General features: G+C 38.9%; 1 protein-coding gene across 2 annotated transcripts; it reads right to left on the bottom strand.

Moving 5' to 3' along the window:
* Positions 1–954: 954 nt before the first annotated feature.
* UBE2I (ubiquitin conjugating enzyme E2 I) lies at positions 955–15,086 on the bottom strand. 2 transcript variants are annotated; one of them, XM_026054008.1, is made up of 7 exons: positions 14,990–15,086; positions 9,750–9,830; positions 9,448–9,531; positions 5,997–6,069; positions 4,637–4,746; positions 4,358–4,437; positions 955–1,660 (listed from the first exon to the last, which is right to left on the bottom strand). In XM_026054008.1, the coding sequence occupies exons 2-7, from the start codon at positions 9,813–9,815 to the stop codon at positions 1,597–1,599; spliced, it is 477 nt and encodes a 158-aa protein (XP_025909793.1). In that variant the 5' UTR covers positions 9,816–9,830; positions 14,990–15,086; the 3' UTR covers positions 955–1,596. The 2 variants fall into 2 exon arrangements, with proteins under 2 accessions (XP_025909793.1, XP_025909794.1); XM_026054009.1 differs by lacking the exon at positions 14,990–15,086 and adding an exon at positions 14,608–14,642.
* Positions 15,087–15,316: the final 230 nt, after the last annotated feature.

Below are 15,316 nucleotides of genomic sequence, written 5' to 3' on the forward strand. Positions count from 1 at the left end.
CTTCTTCCTACTCTATAGCAAAGAAATTCTAGCTCTGCTGCAGCTTTGGGAGTCACACCAGCAATTTTAGTGGTGCAAATACCCTATCTCCCTTTAAAGGAGAAAAGATTTTGAAGCAGACTTGACAGTGAATCCCACCTTTAACCTTGTTCCTCAGTTATTCTGCCTCCAACCTCAAGAATTTGAAGTCTTTTTTTTGAAATTAGCTTATAAGCTAGAGAGCAAGGATCTCTAAATTCTACACACAGTCTTCAAGGAAGGAGAATGCAATGGTGCTAACTATTCTAATTTGAGGGAGTATTTTCATGTTACAGTGCTACCATAATCAGATGTTGACAAATACAGCAAGCCTGAAAGCACAGATGTAACACTAAGATAATTACTACTGCAGACGTAGGTTAGCTTTTAATAACAAAAACTCTGAAGATGAGATGGGATGAAGCTTTTATCATTGTATGTTTTACAGAATTACTTGAACTAGAAAAATACATTTAAAAAAGTGCAATTTTAATATAGGGCATACCAGCTTAGAATACATGGAAAAAAACTTACATGATTTAACCAGTTTCCTTTACATAGAGCATGTCTTCTTTTTCCTAAAAATCTATACACATTAACATATGGAAGAAGGCACAAAAGTATTTTGGAGAAACATACCATTTAAAATCCCCCGGTACTTTAGGTCATCTTGTATTCCTTTGAGAGTTAGTACTATAGTTAAAAGTCAGTCTGCATTTTTGTTGTTTTATGATGGAGTGGTCATACCAGTAAGTAATTGGTCTCTAGTCACATAATTCAGTGAGTTGTTTAAGTACTTACAACTCCTCTCAAAGCTATGAATATCATGATCTAGGCTCAAAGGACAACATCTGTTTTGGAGGCAAGAAAGGGAGACGAGAGAGAAGCGAGGAAAACATTAAAAAAAAATGTGCTCATTGTGTTTGGAACTGCTTAAATGGCATCCTTTTAATAATTTTAATGAAGATAATGAAACCAAACCCTTTATATAAACAGTTTATTTACTCTAAACAGCAACACAGACAGAACGCCATATAAACACAAAGAAAGTGATGCAGAATAAAGATGCTGGCTGACTTTGGATCTCAGAGGCTCTTAAGCAATAACAACCTAGTTTCTGAAAGATAGAAAAACAAATCCAGGGAGGGAAGGGGGTGGAGGGTATGATTTTTTTCCCCATACAGCCAGCTGGAGGCTAAATATAGTTCTAAACATTTTAAAGCATGCCTGCATCAGATAGCAAAGTAACTAGAGATACTAGTGAATTTATAGAAGTATAAAAGTTTATAATTTTACAGCAGTTGAAATACTGACATCAATATTAAAATAAAAGCAAGTTTTACATAACAATCAAAAATACAAAAGACTGAAGGAAGAGACCCTGTATGAAAAAACTGGGGGCAATTCAGCAAATTTAGAACTGTATACAAGTGGCGAATATGGAAAATGGCACACATACAACCCCCTCCCCTAAGTGGATATTAATTGTACATAGCAACATTAGATTTTGCAAAAGTTTTGTAAACAAGTTCTTGCCAAACCAATCCCTTCCTTTTTAAGATGCTGCATGACAGATGCTTATGATGGTGCAAACTTCTTGGCTTGTGCTCGAACCCTCTTTTCATATTCCACTCTGTTTTGGCTGAATAAGAAAGAACAGAAGCTTGAGAAATCATAATTGCACTTTTTCCCCTCCTTCAATATGAAACTAAACCACTATTAACACACATTAGACAGAAGAGAATACTATTTTCATAACGCACAAGAATTCACTGTATTAAGTATTTGTCTGGATCATACTCAGACAATTTGCTTTGGAGGGAAGGTCTGTTTAACTAGTTACTTAGTCTTCTGTTGAATGATTGCATTATCTCACCACATGCCATACCAACATGTAACAAGCAAGATTATGCCTGCCCTCTGACTGGGCTAGCTGTGTCTTACATGCAAGATTTTTTTTTTCCTCTCTTAAAGCTAATGCTTTAAGCTCAATGCTAGTAACCAAACAACACAAAGCACACGACAAGACCAATTCACAGAATAGTTGGCAGAATTAATACAATTTTAAAGTGCCGTCTCTTTTGCTTTGAGGGGAGACGGAAAGCACTCTAAGAAGGGGAAAAAAGACAGTAACAGCATCACTCTCTGTAGATCCTGCCTCAAATCACCATTTTTATCTTAATCTTTAGTTGAAAAAGTGTTGCACATTAAAAAGGGCACAATAGTTCACAGCAGCTAGCATACATGAAGACTGATTAAACAAGTATTACTACAAGGAACTATAATCAGTCATTAAGGCGTACAGACTGAACAGAGAAAATGGCAAGTTCTTACTAAAGCCATTGTCTTTACTCTTTTATGTAAGATATGCTGTTGTAAGATATTAGCAGTATAAGACTATTCCTTAAAGCAGTATATTCATTTGTACCTTGATATGATTGATTAGTATTAACCAAGATCCTGTCCTTTCAGTAAGGCAGAAATAAGAACAATAAGTTGTTTTTGAATATACACATACCAGTGTGTCTGCATTAAGAGGAGACACATAGGCACTAGGTACATGTGTGTGTGTATATATATATTTAGATAAAAGCATGCTGTTCCTCCCCACACAGTACCTCAGAATAGTTTGTTAAAAAATGGCCTGCCCTCAACACTGCTTGCTCTTGAAAATACTACATACAACTGCAGCCTTCTGCATGTCTTTCACCTGCACTCAATTCTATCCAACCTTCAATAAAATCCTGTGAATATATTCTTGAAGAGTAACACTGAGTGAAGTATTTAATCCAAGACATGTTGATGAACCCTATCTTTCCTTTAAGCTAGATTCCTGTAATACAGGCACATCCAAAGTATGTCAGAGATGTGGTCTCATAAAATGTCATTTTCTAATCTGGCAACCTCCTGAAGACTTCTGTCTGGAACGGTAACCTCATGCTTTGATCTGGGTCATTATTTCAGCTGCTGCCGGAGTCAAAAGCATTTAACTTGTTCTGCCCCCACAGAGATTATAGATCAGCTGCCCATTTTTGACTACGGGACATTAAGATTGAGGACCTCCACCCCACACCTTCTTTCTTTTTGTTTAAACAGTACCTCTTTTCATAGCTACTGCAATATTCATTCTGTACAGTTACAAGCTTTCCATACATGACTCTCTCCTTTTTAAAGACTTATTTTTCACAAAATGTTCCACACTCATTACACTTACCTTCAGACACAAATGCCCACTACCAGACAGAAGCAACTTATTCCTGTATTGATGATAGGACTTATCAGCTAATCCAATCTCACCCCTCTAATTGCTGCTTGCACAAAATCATTATTGCCTCATCACTATCCCTCACTTAGGCTTTAGAGGTAGGCATGCTGTACCCGCAAGAAACAATATGCGCATCATGGTGCAACTAAGGAAGACTTGAAACTACAGAAGGGCCGAGGCTGGAAGGGATGTCTAGTAAGAATCCAGTCCAACCCCCTGCTTTCTGCCCGTCCCCTCACTTTTCACTGCAGAAGCTCTATGGAAGATGTATGTGTTATGCTTCTGTTTCTGGAAACGTACGTACGTACGTACGTGTGTGTGTGTGTGTGTGTGTGTGTATTATTTTGCTATGTGTATTCCCGCTGAATTTCACGAGTTTCAAATGTAATGACTTATAGAAGAAAGGGTTTCTACATAAGGAAATATACCCAAGTTTGACTAAATCTCAGCCTGTCAGACATTAAAAATGGGAATAATTTTCTTCTTTATTTTTGTACTGCTGTTTTCATATTATTAAACCATTAAACTTTGAAGTTCCTCTTTTGCTTAAATTTAGCATGAGCTAGACATCTCCACAGACTACAGCTGTGAAAGTAAGAATATTTCCATACTATACTATCAGTTACAAGTAGTTGTAGATAATACAACTGAGTGAGCTGGGCCTGTTTTCTCTGCAGAAGAGAAGGCTGAGAGGGGATCTGATTAATATGTAYACGTTCAGGAAGGGAGAATGCAGGGAGGAACGGGACAGGCTGTTTCCACTGGTGGCCAGCGATAGGACGAGGGGTAATGGCCATAAGCTGRAGCASAGGAAGTTCYRTCTCCAGGTGAGGAGGAACTTCTTTACTGTTAGGGTGACAGAGCAGTGGAACAGGCTGCCCAGGGAGGTTGTGGAGTCTCCTTCTCTGGACGTCTTCAAAACCCGCCTGGATGCCGCCCTGTGCCACATGCTGTAGGTGTGCCTGCTTGAGCAGGAAGGTTGGACTAGATGATCTCTAGAGGTCCCTTCCAACCTTGAATATTCTGTGATTTTGTAATACAACGGCTTTGAAGCTGATATGTAAAGATACTCACCAGTAAATTGTGTAAGCCTCTGCTTGAGCTGGGTCTTGAATATTTGGTTCATTTAGAAGCTCTTGTATTCCTAACAAGATCTGTTTAAGAAGGAACAGGAAGTTAATAGTATTTCCTAGTAACATCTATGCCTACATACCATTAAAACAACACAAACAGACGAAAAAGAAATACACACTCTTAGAAGTCAATTGCAGAAGCATATGCTGAACATTTTAGATTCATGTAAGACAATCAGGCAAAGCAAATAAGTGCTTATGTCCAAGTATAATTAATGACCTGTTTAATTGTGATTGCTGGCCTCCAATCCTTATCCTCCTCTAAGATGGAGAGACACACTGTGCCTGAAGGATACACATTCGGGTGAAATAATGGTGGTTCAAATTTACCTACGGAAAAAGAGTTTATTTACATATGTAAGCTAAGGCTACAATTAGAAGGCTAGCTTATACTGTCTATGGGGGGGGGAAATAAATAAATAAAATACCACAGCAACACGATACAAGGTGGGAGGGGTCACGTGAGGCACAGGAAGAGACAGACATACAATCTCTAAAGATGTTTTTTTGGGGGTATGAAAGGCTGTTACTATTGGCTTTCCTCTTGGCTCAGCCTGCATATAAAGCAGGAACTCTAAATGTCTGCAATTCCAGCCCAAGCAACACAGTAATATCATTGCAACCAGCAAGAAAAAAAAAAAAAAAAAAAAAAAAAGGAAAAGAAAAAAGAAAAAAAAACACCCACAAACCCCGCACAAACAACCCACACCCAAAACTAAGCTAAGCCCTGAACACTTATTTTTCTCCGGTTTCCCTTTTATGCATAATAAACTTGTTCATGTTCAAAGCATGTTGAAGTTGCAAGATTGACTGAAGGAATGGGCTTACGCAAYTATCCCTTTGCCAAGCAATGCACATCCTTTAATTCACATTTCTTTAATCTCTGCAGGAGTTAAATGCAAAATCCTGCATCTTAAGTAATGTGATGAACAGATACTGAGCAATCTAGAAAATACTTAAGTAGTAGGACAGTGTTCTATTTATCTTACATCACAACTAAGGTTTGCTTATGAGGCCCTTGAAGTTCAGTGGGAACCAAAGAATACTGGTAAGAAATAAGTCATAGTAAATAAATCACAGATATACCTTTAGAGATGATAGTTGATTCAGCACTTGCAAAGTGCATTAAACTGGTTGGTATTTCTTGAACTATTCATGTTAAATATTCTCTAGTTAAAAAAGTATGTTGCTTTTGCCACAAGAATTTAGCTGGAGAAAAACTTAAGGAATAGCCAAGACAACCAATACTGCTGAAATACTAAAGAAACATGAAACACTGTATAAAAAGCTGTTTGTGATCATATCCTTGGTTTGTAGGGCTAGCCTTTTTAAAGAACCCAGAAGCTAAATAAGACAGAAGATGTTCTCAGATTTCGCATTCACAAAGCAGCCCTCTACTCCTCAGCCCTCTAATAATGAACATTTTCCTCATTTAAACACTTGATCCCCAGATGCAAAAGCAGCACAGAAACACCTTTTAGTAGAAAATCAGGAAGAACCATTCATAACCTCTCACACATTCTCACAGAATAGATTAATATTGTTCTATTAAACTCATGGGTTTTGGTCATTTTACTTGCATTTTGGGGGTGAAGAAGGGTAGTCATCCTTGAAAAGCATCCGTAGTTTAAATAATCCTCCTTCCCATGGCGTCTATCAAAATAATTCAGATTACATCAGGTTAAACAAACAAAAACAAAATGGGGTAGTAAGACCCTTCCTTTTTTTATACCAAYACGAAATTTTTCCTCTTGCCTCATTAGCTTTTTGCCAGTTCTAGTAAGAATGCATTGAACAAATTATCTAGCACACACTTTTATTGACAAAACAAAATTATTAGTTCATATAGTAATTTGAAATTAAATTCCAAATCCCAAGAGTTAAAAAAATCTTTTAAGAGTACATGTCTGCTTTAACACAGCAGTAATATCTCAGTGCTGCATCCGCATACCAATTCCATAAAGGTGTAAAGCCATGTCTAATCGAGACTAAATATTCTACCTATATAGCTAGCAGCTAGAAAGGAAGGGGAAGAAAAACAAACAAAAAACCCTTGCTTTTTCCACTTGATTATTGCTAAAAAGTGTTGCAGAGTTGGTCAAGAAATTCAATATAAACACAAATAACTTCTATATAGTATGACAGCTTTGTAATTGAAGAACAAAAAGTGTAAGTAAATAGGATATGGACACATTATTTAAGTGAATGAATATAAACAGCTCATGAAAATCTGGTCTGAGAGAAAACTCCAAAAATAAACAAACTGCGAAACCAAAAATAAACAACAACACTGCTGGGCAGTCTAGACTTATGTAATGTTCTTCACTAGTCTAAATTAATCCTGTCTACTTGCTGTCATATAATCTTGCAGATTGTCTTTTTTTGTTGTTATTGTTTGTTTTTTAAATGTATAAGAAACTTCTTACTGGAAGATCTCAGTTCCAGTAAGAAGTGTGAAAAAGTCTAGTAATCTCTAATACAGATTACTTGTCTGTAACTAGACTTTATTATGGCTCACTGGAATTTAAGTGTTGGAATCGTCCTTTAGAGACAAAAATAAGTGATGATAGTCTCACAAGTCATCAACTTGTGTCCTCAAGGACATTCAAACACTATCCTAGGAGAAAAGCCCTACCTCTTTCCTACTTGAACCATGAGCTTTTTAGTGAAAAAAAGCACACACCGCTGCTGCTAGTTTTCACTGTGCAAACTTTCAGCCTACAATAGAGAAAGGGTGCTAAGGAATACCAACACAGAAAAGTTTTAAGAGTGAATGGTCTTGATTACTATAACATACTTAACAGGTTCTGAAATGGTCATAATGAATTCTAATCAACTCAAAATACCCATTCCCTACACTTTTTGCAGGGACGACAAACATCTCCATTTTAAAAGGAGCTAGAAGCCTTTTGATGAAATCAAACTAAGTACTTGTTTTTATTCTAATGTCTGGGGGAAAATAAGTTACTGGCTAAGCTTTGACTCTTTCCAATAGAGCAACACATTTTATCGATGTAAAATAGCAGACATTTGAAAACTTTATTAAGATAAAGCACCATCTAGATCCTACTGTGCTACTGCACAGATGGCAGATGTATTTTCAAGTCATATTTTAGGCAGTTAATAAATGATCCATTGTCAAAATAGGAGTGTATGAAGCTATCCATTCCATGTCAAATACCAATCGTTACTTCAGCTTGTGATCTGYTAATAGCATAGAAGACATCCAATAAATCTAGAGGCAGAACCAAGCTGACAGAAGTGACAAGTGGATGAGAAAGCATTTTGGGTTCAAACTTACTTAACTTTAATACGCTTAAACAATTTCGGGGCAAAAAAAGATGCAATTCAGGGAGAAGTACAAATTTCTATGTTTAAATTGGAATAGTCAAGCATGCACATAACGGAAAGGAAAAAAATGAGTAGGTAGCAAGGATTCAAAAGAAGGATTCAACAACTCACATATATGCACCTGCATTAGAGGTCTTTAAAATTTTTTGCAGGATAATTAAGTTTTAATAAAACTCAGTATCAAGGTTCCAAACATTCATTTTCTCCACCTAAGCGATTTCATCCACCAATATGGCTCAGATGCAGCAGCTCAAGTACAGCATACTTGCAAGCACAAAGGCAACCTACTGCAACTGCTTGGTCTGGTAAAGACAAACACCACATGCTGCTTCTAGCAAAAATTCTTGATTAGAGATTGATAATAATTTAAGGCTTTCACTTCTGAAGAGACAAAAATGCATGAATTTACCTGATGTTGTCCTGGGATCAGCCATTTTAAAGGGGACATGAAATTGCCATTTAAGGCCAGTTTTGTTTGCTTCATTTTACAACGTACACAGCAGTACCCCTAAGATTTCTTACCCTAACCCTTGACAGGACGTGTGTTGTTTCAGAGAGTCATACAAAGCCAGGCATCAATTAGTTCAATACTTCAATAACTGTCTAGTCAAGTTGCTCTAGCAAGAACACTAGAGGGCATTTCAGTACTAGATGAACTGTAGAACAGTATGGAATCAGTATGTTTTGCTAACATATACTTTTTGTATTAAACAAAAATCAAAGAGAACAGATTCTATAGGGACTTAAGTAAGCTGTCATGAAGATGTAGTAAAACAGTCAAAACACAAGAGTAATTCCACACCAAAGACCTGCAAAAATTAAAAAAAAAAAAAAAAAAAAAAAGAGTAGTTATTAGTACTACTCCAGAAAAGACTGCATCCATAGGGTTCAAGAGCAACCAATCACTCCTTGGCAAACAAAAACTTGAGAAAGAAATAGCTTCATAAAAAGCTTCATACATTAATGTTGACATCCATCTATGTTTTATTTGTTCTCTCACCTAAAAGAGAACTAAGCTAACTAGAGTAACAAGAGAAATAAAAATATCAGTAGAAACCACATTTATTTCTTTTTAGGAAGTAGACATAAAATCATAGATTAAATCAGCTAGAAAAAAAAATGTTAGAAAGTGGTATTCTTCTTTTTCTACAAGAAGGGGATTTGGTACCTTCAGCTTATGAAATTTTCCATAATGATAAAGCAGAACTATTTTCCATAAAACCCATAAAATTAAGAACAATGCTATAGGACAGCCCCTCTGTAAGATTAAAAAGTCTCACTATTTAATTGACAGAAAAGAGACATTTGTGGTTCATGAGCAGAGGCAACACTTTGGAAATACTAACCTTAAAACTTTAAGCCTTAAAGCAGTATTTATTAACAAAAGTCACAATCATATGCTTCATGACAGGGTTTATCATCATAATTATCTATGCAGAGTTCTCGCACAGTCCTCTGAAGCACTTGTTTCTTAACATGCTCAATGCCAGTCAGACTCAGTATATTTAGTCCAATGTCATTCTCCATCTACTGAAACTGGTTTCCAAAATAGCAAAAGGATCTAAACATTTACAGTAAGCTGCATATAAGCTATATCCTCAGTTCTCATCTTAATATATGAGCAGGCTTATGTTACTTTTCAGTGGTTAAGTGAAATGTTAGGACAATAGTAAGTCTTACCCCTTTCTTTCCTGGAATAGCACACTCCCAGTTCATTAGGTTCATTGTGCCATCTGGATTCTTTGTAGGTACTGCTACAAAACCCTGAATTAAGGCAAAAAGTCAAGACTGAGGATTTCAGAAGAGACACAGCACTTGCAGCATACAACTATCTTCTATTTATATATAGTGTTATTTTGTTTTGCACTACATAATTCTGCCCCCCCCCCCCAAAAAAAAATACCACACACACACAAAATTAAAGAATCATCAAAAGACAAAAATAGCTAAAGAAATCAGAAAGTTGACAGTTGGACACTTACAAATGGATGATCTTTTCTCCAGGCTTTTCTCTCCTGTGCAAGTCTGCTGAGGGCTATGCCAGACATACTTGTAGTCCCCCTCTGAAAAAGGGATAGCTTTTAGTATAAACTTCTAATTTAAGTTTACATATTTCACAAATCCTATATTTTGAAAAGCTATGACTACCCAGGAAATACTTTGATCTATGATTTTCACTATTCTTGTCAAGATATATATCCCCCCATCCACCCCAGCAAAACGCTACATCAAGAAAAAAAAACATCAAGGTCTCCCATGTCAAAAGTGTCAAGTTACTGGACTTTATGTAATATCCCCACCTTGTGTTTTGTATGTGAACTACATTCTCAAAAATATTTAACAGTAACTAGACAACAGAAATGCCATCCTTAGTAAGAAAATAGCCTATCTACATAAGTTCATGATTTTCTTCTGCAGGCAAATACATCTGTTGCTCCTGATTCTTTTAAACAGATGATGATTGTCAATTTTAGATTGTAAGTTCCTATGTGTAAGTACACTATGCAAAAGCAACATGGACATAGAACTTAGTGACCTCTCAGCAAATTTGAGAGGATTCTTCTATGCAACTTAAACATCAGCAGACATAGACAACAATGCAGAAGTCATCAACAGAAGAACTGGTATGTCCCACTCATTCCACAAGGTACTTCTGAACTCCAGCATAAACTCTGTGATCTTTCTGGATCTTCACTGCCCATAGTAACAGACCAAAAAAAAAAAAAAAAAAGGATGACCAAAACAGCAAACTGCAGCAGAAAATATGCAGAGAATAGGTCATCACTGCAGATGATACAATAGGAGCTCAAGACATGGTAGTTACAATATAGCTATTTACTCAAATTCAGGGAAGATTTTCCACTAACATAGAACACTAATCAAAACAGAGTTTATTTTTCATTATTAAAATTGTTAGCTACATAGTCAAAAGATGCTCACAGCCTCCTTCCAATAAAAGTTTTTAACTTTTCTCCCTATTGCACATTTCTCCTTTTCAAAGGAGTGTTGGTACTCACAGCTGATCTCACTTCTCCAACTGCCTTTAATTCTACATGTAGTTAACTAGGTTTTAGGAAAAACAAAAGAATTACAAGAATTCTTTCACTAAACAGCTTCATGGAATTAATGATAGGAATATTAGCATTCCATTAACATGAACATTTTAAATACTGATCAAGAACTATGCAACATCCAAAACTATTAACATGCAAAGCACTCATAAGTATTACAGTCTATCGTACAATAATGTGATATGTAGTTTACAAAGATGTTTGTGTTAAAATCTCACACTGAACTACACATGCTCATTTACTATGCACTTTAAAGATTAGAAGACAGCTGGCTTCCAACACGTCAAAAAAATAGCAGAAGAGATACCTCAACTCAAAGCCTTCAAAAACTCCAGATTAACAGTTCTAATGAGTTCTCTGGGCACTCAGTATTTCAAATACTTCCTTCTAGCTTCATCCAAAGCCAGGTTTTGCCTGCATGTCCATAAAACAATCTCAGTTTAAAGCTAGCAGTTAAATTCATGCCCAAGAAAGTTATTTTTAGAAAGTATCATTAACCCTGAAATAGAGCAAATATGTACACTAAGTCCTATATTCAATCCAAAACTCTTCTTAATGTTATCTATGAATCACCACTATAAATTGTTTGATGGGTAAAACAGAAATACCTGGATCTTAGTTAAGTCAGAAGAAGTAACAAAGAAACTGTACATACCACTTCAGACTCCTTCATGCAGAAGTAGGAGTCTTTGAAACACTGTCAGAACAAAAATCTCTTTTAGAATAAAATTACTCTTTCAAATTTCCAGATGATCCTATACTCTTGAAACAGATTTAAATGAACTTTTGAATAGATAACTGAACTTCAGTTGTGCTGTCAGTACAAAATAGTCTGCTATATTAATCTAGCTACAATAATTTGAGGAAACTACTTGTACTTGTACCACTCAGATATTCTTAGATCCTTTAGTAACTCAGGTAGCTTTTCTCTGGCAAAAGTATTACAGAATGCTTTCAAATACACAATGAATTAAGTTTCTTGTGGTAACAGGTAATTATCTCAAGGGAAATGCTGGCTATAAACTACATAGATCCTACAGAACAACACCAACTAAGTAATTTTTAACAGAATGAATCTTCAGGCTTCAGTTCTGATTTGTTTTGGGTCACTCTGTAACTTGCTTGCTGTTCTTACTAGTTATGCACTCACTATATAGGGACTCAGTAATCTTAGTCTTTCTTCTGTAAAGATCTTTTCAAATATCGAACCATTTGTCATAATCACCAAACAGACTACATTCAGAGATTATTTGCGGCACATATATACACCTACATTGCCAGATTAAGTCTAATCTGTTTACTGGTTTGTACCTCAAGATGTTAAAACAAGCTCTGARGAAGGATTGCACACCATTTCTTTCCCAAGTGTACCACATTTGTGTTCCCAACTCTGATTTTTATGCCAATTTCTGGTCTCTCTTTTGCAAGGCTGTTGTTACAATGTTTTAAAAGAGTCCAGGGATGCTCAAGTTACTACAACGGGTATCTTTAGGCAGGGAGTGCAACAGGTTTATTATTGCATAACTACATTTACTGCCCTTTTTGTATTTTAAAGTAAATCAGTTGTGGAAGACTGTACACTTGTAGGCTCACTTTGACTTTTGCAAGCCCTACATGCCTATAGGGCTGTAGGAAGCATTCAACATAAAAGGATGTAAAAAAAATGAGACTTCTCACTTCTGGAACATGTTACTCTCTCAGAAGTATCTAAATATCTTACATACTCGTATTGCATGGGTCAGTGCCTGGTTAAACTCTTCACAAAGCACACAGGGTTCAATAACCCTTACAAGAGCAGACAAATATTGGAGAAGGAAAAACAAACAAACAAAACCTCCACACATACAACCCCCTGCCTCCAACCCACACTCTTGCCACTCCTGTCTCTTGCATATCTATTTCGTTAGTTTGTGATAAATGAGAGTTAAAGCCTACCTAGTTCTGAATGAAGATCCCATTGAATCTGCTCAAAAGTGCAATCTATTAATAAATTCCTGACATACCCCGTCCAGTAGCTCTTCACTAGAGGAACCTATACATCTTACTGAAACTGTTGCTGTAATGTATGCCTGTTGCTTTAGATACAAGAAATAGATTGATTTACCAGAATATATATATATACATATATATACACACACACTTCGATCTCAGAAGTAATGGAATAACAAGAAAGGAGATAAAATGTGTTAACAAGAYCTTCGGAAATAAAGCTGAAGATTTCCTATCTTCTCTGCTACATTTATCTACCTCAATAATTTAGGCACACTGTTTTCTTTGTAATAATAACTGGAGTAGTATTTTGTCCAAATGTCTATGTTTAATATTGGGGTCTTATAAGCTCTTTAAACTCCTAGCAAAAGAAAGATAGTGCTATTAACTTAAAACAGTTAAAAATCTGGAAAAAAAAAAAAAAAAGCTTAAAAAAGCTACTGTGACTACATCTGATTTTTCCTCCACTTGTGAAATTCATTATTAAGAAACTGAACTGAGGTCAGAACACATTAAAGAGATACCTAACTGGAAAGGACACACTCTCCTCAGCCCTGGAAGGAAACGAACCCTATACTACAGGAGCCATGTGAGCACAAGAGGTCCATCTCCATCTTCTATTTGGTTTTAGATTCTTCCTGCCCCTCCACCCTGCCATCCACAAATATAAGCAGTGCTGTCCCTTCTTATTGATATCATTACTAAAGCTTTAGAAAATGAGCAAAAGCTTCCAAACTTTGTAGACTGCAGCTAATACCCACCTTATCCACTTCTGGAGAGAAAATAAAAAACAAGGACCAACCATACCAAAACAAAACAAAACCTTTATCAMAGGGAGTGAACTGGTTGTGTTTCATTACAGATACCTATTCYCACATACAGGGAAAAGACCAATAACTAAATCAACAAATAAACAAACAAATCTATTTCCAAATACAAAAAACTAGTCTCACAAAGAACAGTTCTGCTGCAGGACAGCATCTGTCACACACAGATTTCTAACCTGTGAGGAATCTTTAAAACAGGGTCAGCATGCTCTCTACATTCCAAGAACTCGAACAAGATCCTATTCATTTCAAGTAGTATCAATAAAACTAGCTTAAGATTGCTAGACTCATATTGTCACTCCATGGGTTGATTATCAGCACAAGAAGATATGAAGCAAGCACCTCTTCCAAAAACTTGACAAACTTTGCTCTTCAGAAGAGTGGAGAAGAGCTGTGATCATGTTTTAACCAAAACAGACCAGCGTGGACTGGAAGAGAAACCGCCTGCTTGGCAGAGAAAGGGTGGAATCCAGGGACTGCCCTCCCGGCGCGGCTGCGAAAGCTGAAGGAGCAGCGCAGCAAGGGCTCTCACTCCAGACTGGCTCGGTTACGCCGCCGCGGGCCGGGCAAGCCAAGCGCTGTCCACGCCCGGCGGAGGGGCCCGGGCAGCACCGAGGCCTGCGCAGGGCAGCCCGGCGCCCGCCCGGATAAGTGCTCGCGGGGCTGGGACCGCCTCGCGCAAGACCAGTGTCGCGGCCATCCTCATCGCGCTCGGCTCGCGGTGGCCCAGCGCCCTGGGGCGGCAGCCGCATAGTGCGCCCGAGGAGGGCAGCGCCGCGCTGAGGGGGCCCGGCCGCCCCTCTCCGCAGAGGCCGCCGAACCCGCGCGCCCGCCCGCCCGCGCGATCGCGTCCCAGAGGGGGCGCTCCAGAACAGCCGCCGCTCCCCGGGGCCGCCCACCCCGTCGCGCCGCCGGTCCCGCCGCCTAAGGCCCCTCTATCAGCTAGGCCTCACCGTGATCGGCCGCAGCGCCCGCGCGTTTCCCGGATCGAGGCGGCAGGAAGTGACCCGGATGTTCCCCACTCGGCTTTCTAACCACCACCACCCCCCCGCCCCCCTTTGTCTCTGGCCCGGAGTTTCCCTCCCTCTTCCTCAGTGCGGAGTGCAGCACTTTGGTTTGTCCCTCAGCCCGACCCGTCCGCACCTCTGCGCCGGCGCTGTATGCCCCCGACTCCGCTCCGTCCGCCACGCTTTACGCAACCTCGTGACACAGGACCCGAGGCGCCCAAAACAATGCCTGAACAGATAGCGCAGGGGATACCCGCCAGACTCTCTAAAGTGCTCTGCGCGTCCTCACGCCCTACAGCCCTCACCAACCAACAATGCAAAGTTTTACCTCAGGCGCGGAGAGAGTCACCGACACCTTCGTAAGGCCTGGACCCTCGCAGGGGGACTAGAGCCAGTATCGCAGGCCGCGCTTGCCCCGGACAGTCTTGAGGCCGAGAGGACCCCACCCCCCCGTGAACAGGCAGGACTCTGATTGGCCGGCGGGTGCTCCGCCCCTCGAGGAACTTTCACGGGTGATTGGTTGGCTGGAGAACTCGTCAGCGGGAGGGGATTTTCATTAGGCCTTGGCGCCGCTCTGAGCGGTGCTGGGGGGTGGGGCGGGGGGCTGAAGGCTGAGGCGGCGGAGCGCGGGCGGCCGCAGACACCCGGCCCGTGT

Source organism: Nothoprocta perdicaria, unplaced genomic scaffold (assembly GCF_003342845.1).
Source record: "Nothoprocta perdicaria isolate Ctin4 unplaced genomic scaffold, notPer1 scaffold_12, whole genome shotgun sequence".
NCBI lineage: Eukaryota > Metazoa > Chordata > Aves > Tinamiformes > Tinamidae > Nothoprocta > Nothoprocta perdicaria.

What these genes read in the sequence shown, in the direction of transcription:
- UBE2I (XM_026054008.1), bottom strand. Translation starts at nt 9,815, where the DNA reads ATGTCTGGCATAGCCCTCAGCAGACTTGCACAGGAGAGAAAAGCCTGG. An exon ending in CTATTCCAGGAAAGAAAGGG is followed by an intron (nt 6,070 to 9,447) that starts GTAAGACTTACT and finishes TTATTTTGATAG; the next exon opens with ACGCCATGGGAAGGAGGATT. An exon ending in CAGCAATCACAATTAAACAG is followed by an intron (nt 4,438 to 4,636) that starts GTCATTAATTAT and finishes CTTCTTAAACAG; the next exon opens with ATCTTGTTAGGAATACAAGA.